Source organism: Oncorhynchus mykiss, chromosome 26 (assembly GCF_013265735.2).
Source record: "Oncorhynchus mykiss isolate Arlee chromosome 26, USDA_OmykA_1.1, whole genome shotgun sequence".
Taxonomy (NCBI): Eukaryota; Metazoa; Chordata; class Actinopteri; order Salmoniformes; family Salmonidae; genus Oncorhynchus; species Oncorhynchus mykiss.
Window position 1 is genome coordinate 32,199,802 of NC_048590.1, and position 18,791 is coordinate 32,218,592.

General features: G+C 42.2%; 2 protein-coding genes across 9 annotated transcripts; both read right to left on the reverse strand.

The window, feature by feature from the left end:
• LOC110506641 (anoctamin-9) lies at positions 1–14,709 on the reverse strand. 3 transcript variants are annotated; one of them, XM_021586413.2, is made up of 24 exons: positions 14,360–14,709; positions 11,084–11,155; positions 10,820–10,942; positions 10,471–10,613; positions 10,327–10,376; positions 10,167–10,225; positions 9,931–10,010; positions 8,694–8,828; positions 8,453–8,546; positions 8,297–8,357; positions 8,113–8,195; positions 7,772–7,876; positions 7,477–7,641; positions 7,363–7,399; positions 5,480–5,591; positions 4,918–4,975; positions 4,695–4,792; positions 4,233–4,432; positions 3,871–4,023; positions 3,625–3,769; positions 2,558–2,680; positions 2,205–2,298; positions 1,731–1,843; positions 1–1,580 (listed from the first exon to the last, which is right to left on the reverse strand). In XM_021586413.2, exons 1-24 carry the CDS (start codon positions 14,381–14,383, stop codon positions 1,547–1,549), a joined length of 2,361 nt encoding a protein of 786 aa, XP_021442088.2. In that variant the 5' UTR covers positions 14,384–14,709; the 3' UTR covers positions 1–1,546. The 3 variants fall into 3 exon arrangements, with proteins under 3 accessions (XP_021442088.2, XP_036820462.1, XP_036820461.1); XM_036964567.1 differs by having other exon boundaries at positions 10,820–10,911; positions 14,360–14,703; XM_036964566.1 differs by lacking the exon at positions 10,820–10,942 and having other exon boundaries at positions 14,360–14,706.
• A 244-nt stretch (positions 14,710–14,953) lies between these two features.
• Positions 14,954–18,600, reverse strand: LOC110506643 (protein TSSC4). Of its 6 annotated transcripts, XM_036964570.1 has the most exons (5): positions 18,193–18,319; positions 16,860–17,001; positions 16,467–16,540; positions 15,449–16,363; positions 14,954–15,415 (listed from the first exon to the last, which is right to left on the reverse strand). In XM_036964570.1, exons 4-5 carry the CDS (start codon positions 16,290–16,292, stop codon positions 15,351–15,353), a joined length of 909 nt encoding a protein of 302 aa, XP_036820465.1. In that variant the 5' UTR covers positions 16,293–16,363; positions 16,467–16,540; positions 16,860–17,001; positions 18,193–18,319; the 3' UTR covers positions 14,954–15,350. The 6 variants fall into 6 exon arrangements, with proteins under 6 accessions (XP_036820465.1, XP_036820463.1, XP_021442091.2 ...); XM_036964568.1 differs by lacking the exon at positions 18,193–18,319 and adding an exon at positions 18,579–18,600 and having other exon boundaries at positions 14,954–16,363; XM_021586416.2 differs by having other exon boundaries at positions 14,954–16,363; positions 16,877–17,001.
• Between the last annotated feature and the right edge of the window lie 191 nt (positions 18,601–18,791).

Below are 18,791 nucleotides of genomic sequence, written 5' to 3' on the forward strand. Positions count from 1 at the left end.
TTCAGCTGAGAGTAAAATCACTGCAAGCTTTAATCTTTGTCCCGTCTGTCCATCAAAAGTGAGAAGCAAAAGGACAAAATTACAATGCACTTTCACGCAGGTGATAGACTGATGAGCAAAACCCTGTCACATACTGTATGTACAATAAAAAAACAAAACAGTAAAGCAACTCAAAATGTACACCTTTCCAACAACAATACAATATCCATAGGTATTGGCTCAAGTCATTTCTGAATTATACTTAAATGTTTTTACAAAAGGTCAACATTGTTGACCTATGTTTGAATTTAAAAAGCGATAACAATTTTCCCGAATATCATTTCAAATAAAGAATTAATGCAGTGGATTAAAAGTAAAGTTAAGAGATGCATAATTATATAACAAAGATATTAATATTTCAAAGATAAATTACATTATTCACACTTTGTGATTCTTTATGTTGAGAGAACATTGAGGTTACTAAAAGCATGTAAACAGGAAACATCAGTACAGTATTTGCAAAACAGGTTGTTACACCCTTACCAAAAATAAAACTACCGCAGTTCTTTGTAAAACATTCATATTGGCCAGAGTAAGGGAGTCAATACATTTCAACTCAGGTTTTCCATTTGTATAGCACGTACAGTTTGTGAAACAAAATTAACCCCAACTCTGTTAATGTATAGGTATCCCTGCTAGGTTAACCTAATGTAGCAGGCAGAAAATAAATCTGCACACTGAAGAAGGCTGCAAAGTCGAAAAGCCTGTACGCTATCCCTGATGCAGTGAAAACATGTTTGGTGCACGGACCCATCACACCTTTTTATTTATCTGAATTCACACGTTTTATGCACCAACCAAACTTCTGAGAGACTGCGATGATCCCCTTGTGATTAGGAAAAATAAATGCCTGAAACTAGATCCCCTACATACTGGTCTTGACGAGAAGAAAAAAAACTTTATCTTCTGCACTGTTCAACCAATCCGGTAAATGTGGAGGAGGAGTTAAGATGGAGTGTCGCCTTGTTAACGTCCAAAAGCGGAAGTTGCGTCACAGGCTCTCTTTCCATTTCCCCTGAAAACCAGAACATCTGGTTGTTGGGGACTCGGCTGAGGCTACTGCTGGGTCATCAGTCATTCAAGAAAATACAATGTTATATGGACCTCTTCTTATGAACCCCAGTTGTGGTTTGGCGTCTGGTATCTGGGGTTAGTCTGTCAGTATATTGCTTCATTTATATTGGGGTACACTTGCTTATATGTGAAATACAGTTTGGAGCCGTTTAATCCTCGTAGAAACTTGTTGCCCCGATCGGCTATCGAGACACCCTCGCAAGCGCCACGGGTGGCCATTAATCACACAGGTATAAACAGCATTGACCATGTGGGAGAAAACGCAGAGGTGTTGGGAGATGGAGCTGTCCTACCTCTCATAACAACCAGGCGCTAACTATTCTGTAAGATGCTGATCTCAGGTCAGTGCAGAGAGCATCACTTTTAATGTGTATTTTTCATGGGCTTCAAAGTCATGCTGGTCATGTCTCAGGATGTTCCTCCGTTGTGGTCATCACACATCTGTGGACTGGCTGTACTTCATTTCCCTGTCAACACAGACAACATTTGTTTTAATCCGATCATGGAAATCACTATGGTGATAATAAGTTCCATGCAGATGAAGTACGACAACACTTAATCATACATGTTCATACCAGGAATATTGTGGTAGTCTATAACCATATGTTTTAACTCACTGCAGTTCATCTTTGAGCCTACTGAGTTTGTCCTTCAGTCTGTCGTTCTTCACCAGCATGGGGGAGTCAGGCACAAACCAGGCAGCAATGCATTTAAAGATGACCACTACATGCTACAGATAGAGGTGAAAGACAGACAGGCTTGTTCAATCATATCCATGATATTTGGTATTGCTCAATTGCCATTTGGAGTTGCAAGGATAAGGTTTTGACAAAACCCTAAACTCACCTTTTTAGCTTGGCCTTTAACAAGTGATTTTATAGTTTTAGACATCCTTGGCGTTTGCTTTTACATCTTTAGTTTTATTGTAAAGTGTCATGATTTTAAATAATGTTTGATTGGATCATGGGTGCAGAGCTTAATTAAAATCAATAACATGGAATTCAGTGATTCCTGATGTGCCAAAACTAAACTGAAAATAATGTAAGTAGTTTGACGTAAATACACATTCACAGATGCAAAGAAAGACATACCTCAAATAGGACGACGAAGGCAAAGCGTACAGCCATGATGAGCCAGAACTGGGAGGTGAGGCTGTAGTCAACATCATTTCTGTAGTCTTTATAGCTGGGAACACACACCAGTTTCACCATCAACAATCTCTCTCAACAACTACTGGTATCACTGGACTGGGTTTCTTTCTGTGACTGCATAGACTCTAGCTACATGTATGGATGCCTGAGGAGAATTGGTTGCTTTGGTTTCTGATTATTCAAACACTTTGTTAATATAAACAGTGAAATTCAGAGATGGGCAGTAGGGTTGAGCCAGGCTTTGGTAAATAGTAGCTTCCGTAGTGACCTAGTTGTGCCTCACAGATGCCCACCTGCATTGTGTAACATTGAAGCCGCTCTCTGTGATCAGTTGACTGGGGAAAAAGTCCTTCCGCACATTCAGGTCTGTTATATGAACAGTGGATAGGGTGTCGTTGATATAGCCCTTCATACAGCTATAAGGGGGGAAAGGGATTATGGTCATATAAAAACAAACCCTTCTCCAACTCATGAGGTTTTATGCAGCTAACCGTTTTGAGAACCCAAAAAGTAATGCCCCATGAATCAACACAAAACATACAACTTAGCTTGCTTATACAAAATCATAATTGGAAATACATTTCAAACAAATAGTCACATGATAGCATGGCGAGTCAGTATTATTACAACTTTAGGATGTCCTTGACATCTGCCACCAGTGTTTATCCACAGCATGGTTACTTATGCCAATAAAGACTAAACTAGGGAACTGTTGAACTCTGCCTTTGGAACAGTTTCAATAGAGAGACAGTAGCAAATGTAGTCTTTATTTTATTTTTCTCCCCAATTGTCGTGATATCAAAATTGGTAGATACAGTCTTGTCCCATCGCTGCAACTCCCGTATGGACTTGGGAGAGGCGAAGGTCGAGAGCCATGTGTCCTCCGAAACACGACCCTGCCAAGCCGCTCTGCTTCTTGACACATTGCTCGCTTAACCCGGAAGCCAGCCGCACCAATGTGTGGGAGAAAACGCCGTACAACTTGCAACCGTGTCATCGTGCATGCGCCCGGCCCGCCACAGAAGTCGCTAGAGCGTGATGGGACAGGGACATCCCGGCCGGCCAAACGGACGACGCTGGGCCAATTGTGCGCCGCCTCATGGGTCTCCCGGTCATGGCCGGCTGCGACACAGTCCGGGACCAAACCAGGGTCTGTAGTGGCCCCTCAATCACTGCAATGCAGTGCCTTAAACTACATTCGAGCCTCCTGAGTGGCGCAGTGGTCTATCAGATGACATTATCTACATTATTACTATGGCATTCATTGTTTTAAGAGTCCAGACCATGTGTGAGAGGTCTACTCTACTGTAGGTGCAACTCATGCACCAGTCACTGCATAATGTGCTACAGTAGAACTTACTGTACATTTTCTTCTCCATTGGCACAGGGACCGTAGTGATAGCGATAGACCAGCCGAGGGATGAAGTCTGAGGACACCCCAATGACTAGCCCATTGGCAATGACAGCCAGAACACCAATAGCTTCCAGAACTTTGATCCATATACCTGAGAAATCATATTATGGGATGAGCATACAAGCCCCAACAAAAACATGGTAAGGAGTTTACCAGAGAAGCACAAGCTTTTGCATATACTGTTTAACTCACCAATATTATTGGTTTTCTTGGGGACTAATCTGCGTTCCAAGCTGACCATCTTGATGGCATCCAGACGGATCTCAAAGATATTGTTGATGAGGGCCAGTAGAGGGGCCAGAGGGAAGGCCGCCACAAAGATGGTGGTAAAACTGAACTGAAGAACTGCATGAGAAGAGTGTAATAACACAACAGAGATTTAATATTCAACACAGGGGATTGGGAAGTCAATAAAAACAACTGGGCAGAATCATTGAACATAAAAGAAACCATGAATCACAGTGTAAGAGAGAGATAGAATCACTTCGGTGAAATAAATAAAGACTTTGGACTTAGACATCCATGAAAGGTAGTGACTTGTTAATGTGACGTACCCATTTCCAGAAACTCATTGAAGAGACTGAAAAAGTTTACGTCATTCAGATCGTAGTTGCGCAGCCAATCATGCAGCTTGCAGATATCACATGGGTCATGGCCCCTCTTCTCCTCTTCGCGACATGCATTTTTGTAGCAGTCGCCACACTTCCTCTCCAGCTTCTTAGTTGTAGTCCTTTTGAAGTAACTCTTGAACCAGCTGCACAACAACATAGGACAACCTAAAGTGAGAAAGTATGATGCTCCACTTTGGATGTCCAATTCGGTTCATTAGAATTAATTCAATTCATTAACTATAATTCATTTTTACATGGGGTTTTGTCATCTGACTGACAGTCAGACGTTTATTTGAATTACCAAAAGCTTACTCAACACATCAAAGGGCTTATTCAACCTATTCATTTCCTCAGAATGTATCTATGTTAAGCAGGTAGAAAACCATAGCTATATATTGTACTTACGGCACAATAAACTCAAAGATGTTATTCAGTGTCTGTTTGAGCACCATGATGACGGCCATTTGAATGAAGAGGTCAGTGAGGCAGCCACTGGGATGACACTGGTAAGGACAGGAAAAGGCAGATATGGCAACAGTCTAAAGACAATCCAAACCATTCAACCATGTCATAATCCCATGTTAAGTAATACTTTAAAAAATATATATAATAGTGATGAGCTACCCACCTCCTCCAATCTCCATTTACCAAAAATACGAACATAGCTGCCTGGGCGACCATTTATCCTATGCACGAGAACAACGTGTTAGATTCATTAAATGTAAGCACATATGCATAAACATTTCAAATACTTACACATTTATGGTTCAGGACTCAAACATTTCAAGATACATGGACACTTGAGGATACAGAAAGCACCTTCTCCGTACAGCTAGGCTGCCCATGACAGCTGACACAGAGCAGTACTTTACCAACAGTTTTCCCCTTGGTTTTAGGCTAGTCTGCAATCTTTTATTTATTTGATTTAACTAGGCAAGTCAGTTAAGAAAAAAATCTTATTTACAATGACGGCCTACCCCGGCTAAACCCTAACCCGGATGACGCTGGGCGCCGCCCTATGGGACTCCCAAACACGGCCGGTTGTGATACAGCATGGGATCAAACCAGGTTCTGTAGTGACACCTCTAGCACTGAGATGCAGTGCCTTAGACCACTGTGTCCCTCAGGAGCCCCATGTACCGTCAGCCCGATCAAATATTAATACTACACACACACGTTGCACTCAGTACCTGCCCAGGAAAAATGCCACATATACGAGCGAGGAGAAGAGGGTGAAGAACTGGAAGGTAAACATCTTGACAGTGAAGCTCCTCTCAGTGGCTGCAAGCGACTGTGTCTTCTCTGCAGGCAAAAGCAGCAACATTAGCTAAGTGAGTCAGTGAAAGAAGTTAAGTACAATTCCATCTGATAGAATGAAAGTGATGAACATGTACAGTTGAAGTTGGAAGTTTACATACACTTAGGTTGGAGTCATTAAAACTTATTTTTCATCCACTCCACAAATTTCTTGTTAACAAACTATAGTTTTGGCAAGTCGGTTTGGACATCTACTATGTGCATGACAAGTAATTTTTCCAAAAATTGTTTAGACAGATTATTTCACTTATAATTCACTGTATCACAATTCCAGTGGGTCAGAAGTTTACATACATTACGTTGACTGTGCCTTTAAACAGATTGGAAAACTACTGACAATTATGTCATGGCTTTTGAAGCTTGTGATAGGCTAATTGACATAATTTGAGTCAATTGGAGGTATACCTGTGGATGTATTTCAAGGCCTACCTTCAAACTCAGTGCTTCTTTGCTTTACATCAGGAAAAGCAAAAGAAATCAGCCAAGCCAAAATTGTAGACGTTCACAAGGCTGGTTCATTCTTGGGAGCAATTTCCAAACGCCTGAAGGTACCACGTTCATCTGTACAAACAATAGTACGCAAGTACAAACACCGTGGGACCACACAGCCATCATACCGCTCAGGAAGGAGACGCGTTCTGCCTCCTAGAGATGAACGTACTTTGGTGCTAAAAGTGCAAATCAATCCCAGAACAACAGCAAAGGACCTTGTGAAGATGCTGGAGGAAACAGGTACAAATGTATCTATATCCACAGTAAAATGAGTCCTATATCGTCATAACCTGAAAGGCCGCTCAGCAAAGCCCTGCTCCAAAACCGCCATAAAAAAGCCAGACTACGGTTTGCAACTGCACATGGGGACAAAGATCTTACTTTTTGGAGAAATGTCCTCTGGTCTGATGAAACAGAAATAGAACCGTTTGGCCATAATGACCATCATTATGTTAGGAGGAAAAAGGGAGAGGTTTGCACGCTGAAGAACACCATCCCAACCGTGAAGCAAGGGGGTGGCAGCATCATGTTGTGGTGGTGCTTTGCTGCAGGAGGGACTGGTACACTTCACAAAATAGATGGCATCCTGACAGGAAAATTACGTGGATATATTGAAGCAAAATCTTATGACATCAGTCAGGAAGTTAAAGCTTGCTCGCAAATGGGTCTTCCAAATGGACAATGACCCAAAGCATACTTCCAAATTTGTGACAAAATGGCTTAAGGACAACAAAGTCAAAGTATTGGCCATCACAAAGCCCTGACCTCAATCCTATAGAAAATTTGTGGGCAGAACTGTGTGCAAGCAAGGAGGCCTACAAACCTGACTCAGTTACATCAGCTCTGTCAGGAGGAATGTGCCAAAATTCACCCAACATATTGTGGGAAGCTTGTGGAAGGCTATCTGAAACACTTGACCGAAGTTAAACAATTTAAAGGCAATGCTACCAAATACTAATTGAGTGCATGTAAACTTCTGACCCACTGGGAATGTGATGAAAGAAATAAAAGCTGAAATAAATCATTCTCTATTATTCTGACATTTCACATTCTTAAAATAAAGTGGTGATCCTAACTGACCTAATACAGGGAATGTTTACTAGGATTAAATGTCAGAAATTGTGAAAAACTGAGTTCAAATGTATTTGGCTAAGGTGTATGTAAACTTTCATCTTCAACTGTACATGTTTGATTGTAAATGAAAATGTTCAATATAAACATATGTTCTGCTCATCCAAATTAAGATGTTCCTCTTCAGACTCACCTATCTCACACAGCTTGAAGGCCACGGCCTTGTTGACCTATCCGGGTAAGAGAGGAGAAGAGTTAGGGACTGTGCAGGTCTACATGACTTAGAGGGGTTGCTGGTTGAACTTACTCTGGTCATAACTTGCATGGTGAAGTAGTGTAGTACAGCACCCAGCATTACTGCTACAGTGTTGGCATGGTCCCTTACAAACTCCCATGTTCCCTCTGACAACAGCACAGCAGCAACCACACGGAACACCACCAGAGCGTGGGTTAGCCCGATGATCAGAACCAACTGGTAAAAGAACACACACACACAGTGAGAGGACAACAATGACTGAACCGGAGCTAAACACTGGTATAGCCCAGGATGAAAATTGCTATGTCTGTTTCAATATGGTACTGAGTGACTGACTGGGACTGACCATGAGAGTGACCAGCACCAGAACTAGAGTGCTGCGCAGATAAGAATGGCGAAACTCTTTGGGATGGCAGTCTGGATCATTGACTACTCCCAGGATGAGCTCCTCCTGCAGGCCAGATGGAACAATATTCAGGATTATACCACAGAGGTCTGTGGTCATATCAATCACACAATGGATCACTACCATAAGATGACAGTAATCAATGGGACATTATTTTAGTTACTTGAAAGAGCATATGATTGGATAATATGAATGAGTAACAGACAACCTAAACCATGCTAAAACCTTCCTACAGTATATCCAGACATATAATGGTTTCTTAAGCCTAAGTGAAGCCATACCTCTTCCTCACACCAGTCAAATACTTTCCATTTAGACACAAACGTTGCTTTGTGTCTCTTCCACAGCTCCAGAAAAATGGTAGCTGGAAAAATATGGGCATGAGTCATAACAATGTCTAGATTTATCTGAATTAAAAATGTATTGGGTGGAAATAATCAGTTTTATCCTGTGTGAGAGACTTACCCCACACTGCCATGAACATAGCAAAGAACACCGTCCCCTCATTGTCAAACAGAGGACTCACCTGCACACAAGACACATTTTGAACATACAAACTTCATTAACTATTTTTTAAATAGTAAAGTTTGCAATGCAGTATGGTAGAATGACATGAGTTACCTTGGCATAGGTACAGGTGTCACGCAGCTGCCATACTTGACACCATTTGTCACACCTCGGGCACATAACAGTGTCAGACTCACAGACCTCTTTTCTGTAATATGAAGACACACAATGCACCTTCAGAAACACATGAGTTTTAAAGAGGAGCAACGCCATGTAACCAATTTTTTATTCCTACTAAAATGTCAGCACCAATCAGCTTAATAAAGAATTTGTCTCAGTGGGCCTGTCAACTCACATGAGGGGGCTGGTGTTGAAGAAAGCCAGTGCATACAGGAACACAATCACACCCAGAATGGCTGCAGGGACCAGCAGGATGGTGTACCAGCCCAACCACAGGTAATACAGAGCCACCTTCTCTCCAAAGTAACTCCTGACAGACATAGATACATTTCAGTTTGCATGTTCAAATTCAAACCAGGAAAAGGACATTCCTAATCAGTTAACACCCCTTACTAGGTTTCCAGGGGGATTAAAATAAATATTTAATTAACATGTAGTTTATCTTGATAATTTCCCTTTCACATGACTGACGTAAATGACATGTTGTATTGCTATTTGCATGCTGTATATTTAAGCAATAAGGCATGAGGGGGTGTGGTATATGGCCAATATACCATAGCTACGGGCTGTTCTTAGCTGGTTTAAACTAAGCTTGATGATGAGTTGGTTATTTGAATCAGCTGTGTGGTGCTAGGGAATAAAACAAAACGAGCACCCAGGGGCGGGCCCAGGACCGAGTTTGGGAAATCCTGCTTTAGGTAAGCACATCACGTTTAGCTGCATCGGCAAACCCAAAGTTCTGTGTGGATATAACCACTAGCTGGCATACTTCTTGGTAACAGATTTAATTGCTTTGAAAGTGAGAGGCCTTTTCTTCATTGGGCAAAAGTCTGTTCTCCACCCTCTCTCCCCAGTCCTCTCTCCTCGTTGACCTGGAAACCGATAAGTGGTCAAGGAGAGCAACAATTTTTTGTAGGCAAACTGAAGAGGGTCCTCCCTTCCTCGATAGCCTCATTTTGGCATGGAAGCACAAATGAATCCTACATGATTCCTTTGTGGAAGAGTTTTAATCTTCCACACCCACTTTGAAATCAGCTATTGTTTTCTTGAAGGAGAAAAGCATGCAAACATTTCATAACAATATTCTATTGATCATTTATCTACAACATGTCTTGCACAACTAGCTAGCTACATTTGTTTGTATCACTGTATACATTTACTTGGGGATTCCACCCTGTAAACGTAATTTTCGTCAATGTGCTATTGGACAAGGAGTCTCATTAATTACAAGCACAATTTTGTCCACTTTTCCCCTGCTTGACGTGTCTCCTTGATTACCTATGACCTTTTTCAAAAGGAGGCCAGAGAGGATGGAGGTGAGAGGAAGCAAGAGTTGAATAAATCCAATTGAGGAAAGGCCACTGTGAAACCAAAAGACACAGAAACACAGCAGGATATATAGAAGGTCTTACCTGACATCATCGACAGGCTGGGTCGTACAGAGAGCAGACCATCGTGCCCACTTTTGTTTCAACACCTTTTGCTTGTTCCTCTATAAAAACAGAAAGAGGCTCATACTGTAGATGTATTTCACATCAATTAATTTCATATGGGCTACTTACGATCATACAAGACATAAACAGCTACAATGCCCCTCACAATTGAACAAGTAATCAGGTATTCAAATATTGATGTTTTTTGTTTTTACCTCATGCAGGCAGAACGCGGCCTCAAAGACACCCTTCTCCTGGAGCTCTCTGAGGTTCTCTGTTGTGTTTAAATTAAAAAGATGGTTAGGAGTGCAGAACAATTGAAGTCAGGGACAAATATGTTGCTAAAGAGATCAATGGAGGGAGCACTTCACATACCTCCTGTGTTGATATGGGTGTGGTGTAGGATGTAATGCACTACTCTGATTCTGAAAGAAAAACAGGAACAAGGTAAGAGGACATGTTGGAAGTTAACGTTATTTGCATATGGAATGGCAAGAGTGAGAGTTCAATGCATCTCACCTGGTTGAGTGAGGAACCCTGGCACATTTCCGGTCGCCGCTCCAGTTGCAAGAATCAGACACCTTTAGTAGGTACCTGTACTTGTCAAAGATCTCCTTTGGGGCCCGGACACCATAAAACACCTTGTCATCATGAACGATTTTCTGACACAAAAAGGCAAAGTTCATGATTAGCATTGAACCAGGTTCATTTTGGGAGGATTGGCCATGATGTTACAGTATAAATGTCACACATTCTTTACAGTTGTACACATCCCAATAAAATATTGTACACAACCCAATAAAGTAACATTGCCTCAACATCACTCCATATGGAATTTAAATGTGATTTAATCAAGTAACAAACTCACTGTTACTTTCATGTTTTTCTTCCTCAGGTGGTCAATAAAAGCCACCTGCTTCAGAAACTTTGGGTGATCCTGGTCCTCAACTTTGTCAGCAACTAGAACATAATCATATGTTCTCTGCTGGTGCTATGGGAGACATACAAGCTTTTCTGTATTCTAGGGACTGTCATATAAACAGCTTGAATAATTATCACCTGTATGACTATGTATGTCTCTAAGTTATGAATGCAGTGAAATGAATAGATGGTGTGTGTTGTGCGGTCTCACCAGAATTGGGAGTAATGCCTCCATGGTATTGTCAAAGCCATCCGTGTTTCTCTCCTGCAACTCAATATCATCCTAAAACACAGGGTAACAAAGAGGGACAATTTGACATCTCTCTTGTGATACAAGGGCTAGCCCTCCTCCCCACCTCACTGAAGTGGTCCGCCAGGAATGTGCCAGTCAACATGGACCACAAGGAACCTCTCAGCTAACATAATGGTCAATGATGTGCCTTCATTCACTACAGCCAAATTGTAATTGTGGCTTCAATATCCTGTGTCGAAAAAAGGGGCACTAGGCAAATTCCTTTATACAGTTACAGTCCATGAGATGTCAATAACACACATCTCTAAGCAAAGGGGTAAAACAAATAAAGGCAACTGGGCCATCCCTCTTGCCATCTCTGTTGTTATGCATGTTTCTCTCTAAAGCCTGTCAGTCTTTTACTTTCATTCTTCCAGACTCCCACAGGATTTTCCAGATGACATGCTCCAACACGCCCGTCAGTGAAAATATTCCATAGACTGCTCCTCATACTCAGTGGGTGGGAGTTCTATGCTCTGCTATGTCTCGAGAGATATGATCCAATCTTGACTGATTATATTTTGGAAGTGTGCCACTATTACCCTCTTTAGTGCATAAGATTTAATGAGATAACCTGTTTCACCAGGAGCACAGCCAAGAAGACCAGGCAAACGTTGAAAGGAGGCTGGCTCTGATGTAGGGTACTGTGTAGTGGATATGGCATGGGTTGCCAGAGGAATGGTGTCATACATCAGGCCTCAGCATCACATAAATCATAGACACTCTTCAGAGAAACATGGTCCAAGGTAAAAAGCTGACCTGACAATTTCTCAAAGATCTCATCTAAAGCATGCAGGTGAAGTTATGCTTTAAAACACAAAAGGCCAGATAAGCAACCTTTAAATCTGGGAAATATTTTAAGTTGGTCTGATTTTTTTATAATTTATTTATTTAGCTGCTGCAATGAATCCAGCCTATACAGTGCCCTCGGAAAGTATTCAGACCACTTGACTTTTTCCACATTTTGTTACGTTACAGCCTTGTTCTAAAATGGATTAAATAAAAACAATTCCTCAGCAATCTACATACAATACCCTATAACGACAAATGTTTTTAGAATTATTTGCTAATTTATTAAAACATTTGAACAGAAATACCTTATTTACATAAGGATTCAAACCCTTTGCTATGAGACTCGAAATTGAGATCAGGTACATCCGGTTTCCATTGATCATCCTTGAGATGTTTCTACAACTTGGAGTCCACCTGTGGTAAATTCAATTGACTGGACATGATTTGGAAAGGTACACACCTGTCTATAAGGTCCCACAGTTGACAGTGCATGTCAGAGCAAAAACCAAGCCCTGATGACGAAGGGATTGTCTGTAGAGCTCCGAGACAGGATTGTGTCGAGGCGCAGATCTGGGGAAGGGTACCAAAAAATGTCTGCAACATTGAAGGTCCCCAAGCACACAATGGCCTCCATAATTCTTAAATGGAAGAAGTTTGGAACCACCAAGTCTTGGGGGGAGAAGGGCCTTGGTCAGGGAGGTGACTAAGAAGCCGATGGTCACTCTGACAGAGCTCTAGAGTTCCTCTGTGGAGATGGGAGAACCTTCCAGAAGGACAACCATCTCTGCAGCACTCTACCAATCAGGCCTTTATGGTAGAGTGGCCAGAAGGAAACCACTCCTCAGTAAAAGGCACATGACAGCCTGCTTGGAGTTAGCCAAAAGGCACCTAAAGACTCTCACCCCATGAGAAACAAGATTCTCTGGTCTCTTTGGCCTAAATGCCAAGGGTCACTTCTGGAGGAAACCTGGCACCATTCCTACGGTGAAGCATGGGGGTGGCAGCATCATGCATGTAAATAGCCCATCCAACTACCTCATCCCCATATTGTTATTATTTTATTTTTGCTCCTTTGCACCCCAGTACCTCTACTTGCACATGAATCTTCTGCACACCTATCACTCTAGTGTTTAATTGCTAAATTGTAATTACTTTGCCACTATGGCCTATTTATTGCCTTACCTCCCTAATTTGCACACACGGTATATAGATTTTTTTTCTATTGTGTTATTGACTGTACGTTTGTTTATTCCATGTGTAACTCTGTTTTGTTGTTTGTGTTGCACTGCTTTGCTTTATCTTGGCCAGGTTGCAGTTGTAAATGAGAATTTGTTCTCAACTGGCCTACCTGGTTAAATAAAAGAGAAATAAAAAATAAAAAATGCTGTGGGGATATTTCTCAGCGGCAGTTACTGGGACACAAGTCAGAATCGAGGCAAAGATGAACAAAGCAAAGTACAGCGAGATCCTTGACGAAAACCTGCTCCAGAGCACTCAGGACCTCAGACTGGGGTGAAGGTTCACCTTCCAACATGACAATGACCCTAAGCATACAGCCAAGACAACGCAGGAGTTGCTTCGGGACAAGTCTCTGAATGTACTTGAGTGTCCCAGCCAGAGCCCGGACTTGAACCCGATCTAACATCTCTGGAGAGACCTGAAAATAGCTGTGCAGAAACGCACCCCATCCAACCTGACAGAGTTTGAGAGGATCTGCAGAGAAGAATGGGAGAAACTCCCCAAATACAGATGTACCAAGCTTGCAGCATCATACCCAAGAAGACTCGATGCTGAAACGTAACATAATGTGTAAAAAAAAGTCAAGGGGTCTGCATACTTTTCAAAGGCACTGCACATGGTGAGGCAGAAAATAGTTTCAGGGAACGTCAGCTACAATGAGCTACAGTCATGTGTTCTCAGTCCAAATAAAACACCTGTAATATTTTATTTAACTAGGCAAGTCAGCTAGGAACAAATTCTTATTTACAATGACGGCCTGGGAACAGTGGGTTAACGGCCTTGTTCAGGGGCAGAACAACAGATGTTTACCTTGTCAGCTCATGGATTCGATCTAGGGTGTGTTTGATCCACATCTAGTTCATAGATAAAGCACTGTAGACCACTTTTGGTACGGTAACATAACACAACTCAGCATACTTGCACACAAACTTATAGATGTCTGATACAGGTTATAGCTATACGGAAATAGATTTTAACCTGCTATGACCGTCACCTCAAAGTATCTAAAAAATAGTTTCATTACCATTATCCATGAGCATAACATTTAAAAAATACATTATTCAGTCCAACAATTTCTATACTCATTCAAAATACTGTAGGCAACATGAAAACATGTTTCCTAAACTGTTTGCAGGTGAGTTGTTTATAAATAATCTTCCTCACCTGCTCTGGATCCATTAAGTACATGTTGCAATACGCTCGTTATCCAAATTGAACGAATATTGAAAATCCCCATTCACATCTTCTGTCGTTCGAGCGCAGTTGTCTTCATTACTCACGAAACGTTCACCCCTACTTCAGACAGACGGGGAGCTCTAATTATACTAAAACTATATGAAAAACTACTGTACTGAGCTAAAAAAAATAAATAAGTTGACTTCACTTCCGCGTTTCTGAGTCAATTACTTTCAGGTAGGTAGCGTCATGCTTCTCAAAAGGTGAGGCGCTGATATTGAACGCTTCGGGTGGATTAGTAATGCGGCCATCTGGTCATAATCGGACAGTTGCAGTCGTTTAATAGGTCTACAGTTAGTGACCAAAACTGAGTCTCTTTATATCTCTCTACTCCTGAAAGTGCATGCAAATGATGGGCTTTTCTTATCTGTGAAACCAACGAATGCATTTAATTAGTTGATATGAACGTAGCAATGTCTATGATTCTCCTAAGCACATTCTTCAAATACTGTAATATAACCTATTGGCTTCACATCAGTCACGGAAAATACAGGAACAAAGATTCATAAGTGACAGAGAAACTATTTAGTTGTGGGAAGACTTTACTGCTCCAATAATCAATAATAGTTACAGCAATATGAAAAATGATGCCACTTACAAGGGTCTACTACAAATACAATTGTTTACATTACACTTCCACCAATATACTTGACAGCTAAATTCAATATTCTTTGGACTTCGAAACAGCAATATACATTAGCATTACTGACAAGTGATTTTCATGTCTGAAGTTAATATTCAAAATACACATTTTACATTAATTCTGATGAAAAGTCAAGAGGCCGAAACCATTCCCTTGATTAGGAAAAAAACTCCTCTGCTTGAGGTTCTACAGGGAAGCACTAAAATACTGTCCATATTTAGGGTCCTCCATTATTTCCAGAGGACTTCAATTGATTGAGGTCAAGTATGTGTACTCTCAGTCCTCCTCTTTCTCTGATGTCTTGCGGAAGTTCTTCCTGTTGACGTTCCTATTAATGACGAAGCCAATAGGCGTTTGATCCTTCCTATCACTCAGCGCGCCCTCTTCTTCCCCCACCGGGGTCCACTTCCTCTTCCGCTCACTCTCCTTTGGGCGTTGTGGGGCGATTGCTAGGCCTATACCCTCCTCTTCTTCATCATCATCTAAGTGACAGAGACCCATCCCTACCTTCTTGGTTCGATCAGGCTTGTTAACTTCTTCAGCGTCATCCTTCTGTGGCCGGCTAGGCCTGGAGAACACGATCTTATGCTCTGAGCTACTGCTCTGGCCCTGGTTGAAAGTAGGTATAAAAGGCTCTTCAGGATCATCTTCCATCGTGTTCTCCTTCTTCTGCTGCTGCAGACTTTGTATGTACTGCTGAGCCACCATGCTATTCTTGCTGTCACTGGTCTCTGGCACATCCTCCAGGTCGTAGCGCGTCCAGCGCTCAGGATTCACCAGGTAATCTGGCACTCCTCTCTTCTGAGGAGGCTTGCTGACCAATTCCCCCACCTTCTCCCCATACTTCTTTCCACTCGGCAGCAGTGGGGGTGGAGGGGGACGTGCAAAGACCCCGTCAATGACATTGTCCTGTCCCAAATTGGACGAGGACAGCTTAGCGGCACTCTCCAGGCAATCAAAGATGCTTCGGCTGCGGTTGGAGAAGCTTGAGCTGCCACCTGTCAGACTGAATGCGGGTTTCTTGGGACCGGGACCAGGGCCGGAGTTCTGGTGCACTTCATCATCAGATGAGGACAAGTCTTCCACCTCTGGGTCTATGGACTCATTACGCTCTTCAGGGTCGGAGTCACTCAGAGAGAGGTCATCTGTCAGCTTGATGGCGTCACTGTTGGACAGCTTGTTACGGCCACCGTCTCCATGGTCCTCTTGCTCACACATTGCTCTCAAGGGCCTGGGTCTGATACCACAGGAAGAAATGAAGACTTTCACACAGTCAAGGGGTCAAGAGCCTGGAAGAGTATGAGAAGGTTGTTCTGAGTGGTAATTGAAACATATATGTATGGTAACATAGCATGCATTATAATATTTTCACTTTGTCAAGAAATGACTGACCTTAGCCTGGTAGAGCTGCAACACCGCCACTTTCTGTATCAGTGAGGTTCAATGGTGGTGGCAGTCCTTCCACCCTTGACACACAGAAAGATATACATTAAAAACAGCCATACGGATCTAGCCATTTAAAGCTTTGGCCTATACTGTAAATAATAAGTACATTGACAGCTAAAAACAATGAAACTATAATTTCAGAGCAGTTGCACAACATCAACACAAGATGTCAAGTGTGACATCAGGTGTGGTGAGTCAACTGCAGAGGAGTAGGCCTATAAGTCCTCTGCAGCGTCGTGTGAACATTGAGTACTGTAAGTACCGAGGGCCTTCAGATAATTTCATGTTTGACATCCTACGTAATGTTACCGTTTGTGTTAGTGTGAGGACGTATCTTACTGGAGTTGCAGACTCACAGGTTGTGGGAGCTGGTTGGAATTCTGCTCAGCTCAGATAAGACAACAAACGTGTGGGGATAGATGACAGCTCCAACTTTTGCCATGGTGTGACCAATACCAGAGTGAAATGGTGTAGCGACAATCTGTAAAAAAAATATATATATATAATAATAAATACACGCAGATTACAGTCTGTTACCCACTCACTGCATATATGTAAATTGTGATTACATTGCATACATACAACCAGAGTCATATACTTAGATGGATCTGAATACAACACAGTAGCTCTGGTCCATCACGCAACGACTATGAGTTGCCTTGTATACCACCCATAGAGATATTGTAGTTAGAGGACGCAACATTGTATCTGTCCCATTATGAAATCTGCTAGAGCATGGGCAATGCCACTGAGGCCATCTCCATTTTGAAGTATTCAATTTCCTCCTTCTACTACTATGGAGTGTGTAAACAAACTGAAAGGAGTCATATTGCCACCCGGAGTGTTGTTTGAACAGGTATGAAGCCAAGGTTGGCGATTTACTGACACCTGCAGTTATGTGATGTTTGCTCGTGTGTATAATTAATTGGCTGATCCCTAATGATGACCTGGATGGAATTATGTGATCCTTCCTTAACCTATAGGATGTCCCACTCAGTTCACTACTTAAACTTGTTTAAAAACCTCAATGGCGCTGCCATCCTAAAATGGGCCTAAGTCCTCCATCCAGCTCAATGATACCGCCAGACAAGCTCTTGTCCACACAGCTCGTAGTGCAGATCCCACGCATACGCGTGGATCAGGGTATTTTAACGGTAATCAAAGTACTCATATTTTGGGAGAAATTACACCCTGCACATACAGAGAAAAGTAATCCCGCACTCTAAAAATGTTTACTTTGGTGAGTTACGATGAAAAAAATATGGAACCCGACAGAACATGGGCATCTCGTCGTCGTGCAATGGACACGAGCTAACACAGCGACTACGCCCCCCAACATTAGTAGCTAGTTCGAGCATCTCACAGCGATCCTAGCTAGCTTTTGTTTGTCATGGTATTCGACGGGAAGACAGCAGAAAAACATGGAGGGTTGAGTAGTCCACCACGAAGTAAACCAGTTATGGAAATCCACGTTAGATATCTAGCTAACGTTAGCTAGTAGCCTGGTTGGCTAGCTGACTTTGAATAAAGGGAGGAACACACCACAACCACATAATCATTCTATATCTTACAATACTTCATTGATACGTTGGGATGTGTTCATGAAACGATCTAGATACTAAATAAAGCGTTCAAAGCTGATCTGTGTTGCTAGCTGCATCTCCGGCTTTACCTTCTTCACGCTGGCGCTGCAACTTCGGTTTGCATGCTGCAATGTATGCTGGGTAGGGTAGTTTTCCCCGCTCCTACCTTTGGTGGGCAAATAACCCAATCTTCGATACCCTATCGCCATAGTCTGCTGGATTGTAAATGTAGGCCTACATCAGAGTTGCTAAACCTTTATCTTATTCGCTGAGGTTTAACGGTGGATGGCATTCAATGTCAGCCACCAAGACTGGGGTATATATTAATTATATTTTGATCCACAAAATGGGAAAGTAAAAACATTTAACTGACCCTACCATCTAACCCTACACTCATTAAAACCATCGTTATGAAGCATACATCAGTCATTGACCTATCCCTCTGTGCTGTCACAGATCTACTAGGCCTACTCACAGGGATTCTCTCAGGATCCCTCATCCTTGACCCATCCTCCGCTACTTTCTTCACTGCCTCAGCATAAAACACCTTCTGTACTACTTACTCTGACCCTGGCCAATTTAACCTGCCACTCTGGCACCGACACTTCCGAATTCCAGCAAACATGGGCGCCCCTACAGTTGACACACAACCTTTTCCACCGAAACTACCGATGAACATCTTCCAGTG

Excerpts from the sequence above, each read along its gene's own strand:
- LOC110506641 (XM_021586413.2), bottom strand. The coding sequence starts at position 14,383 with ATGTACTTAATGGATCCAGAGCAG. Across the intron at positions 8,547-8,693 it reads TTCAACACCAGCCCCCTCAT|AAAAGAGGTCTGTGAGTCTG; the intron begins GTGAGTTGACAG and ends TTCATATTACAG. Across the intron at positions 1,581-1,730 it reads AGGCTCAAAGATGAACTGCA|GGAAATGAAGTACAGCCAGT; the intron begins GTGAGTTAAAAC and ends CTGTGTTGACAG.
- LOC110506643 (XM_036964568.1), bottom strand. The coding sequence starts at position 16,292 with ATGTGTGAGCAAGAGGACCATGGAGACGGTGGCCGTAACAAGCTGTCC.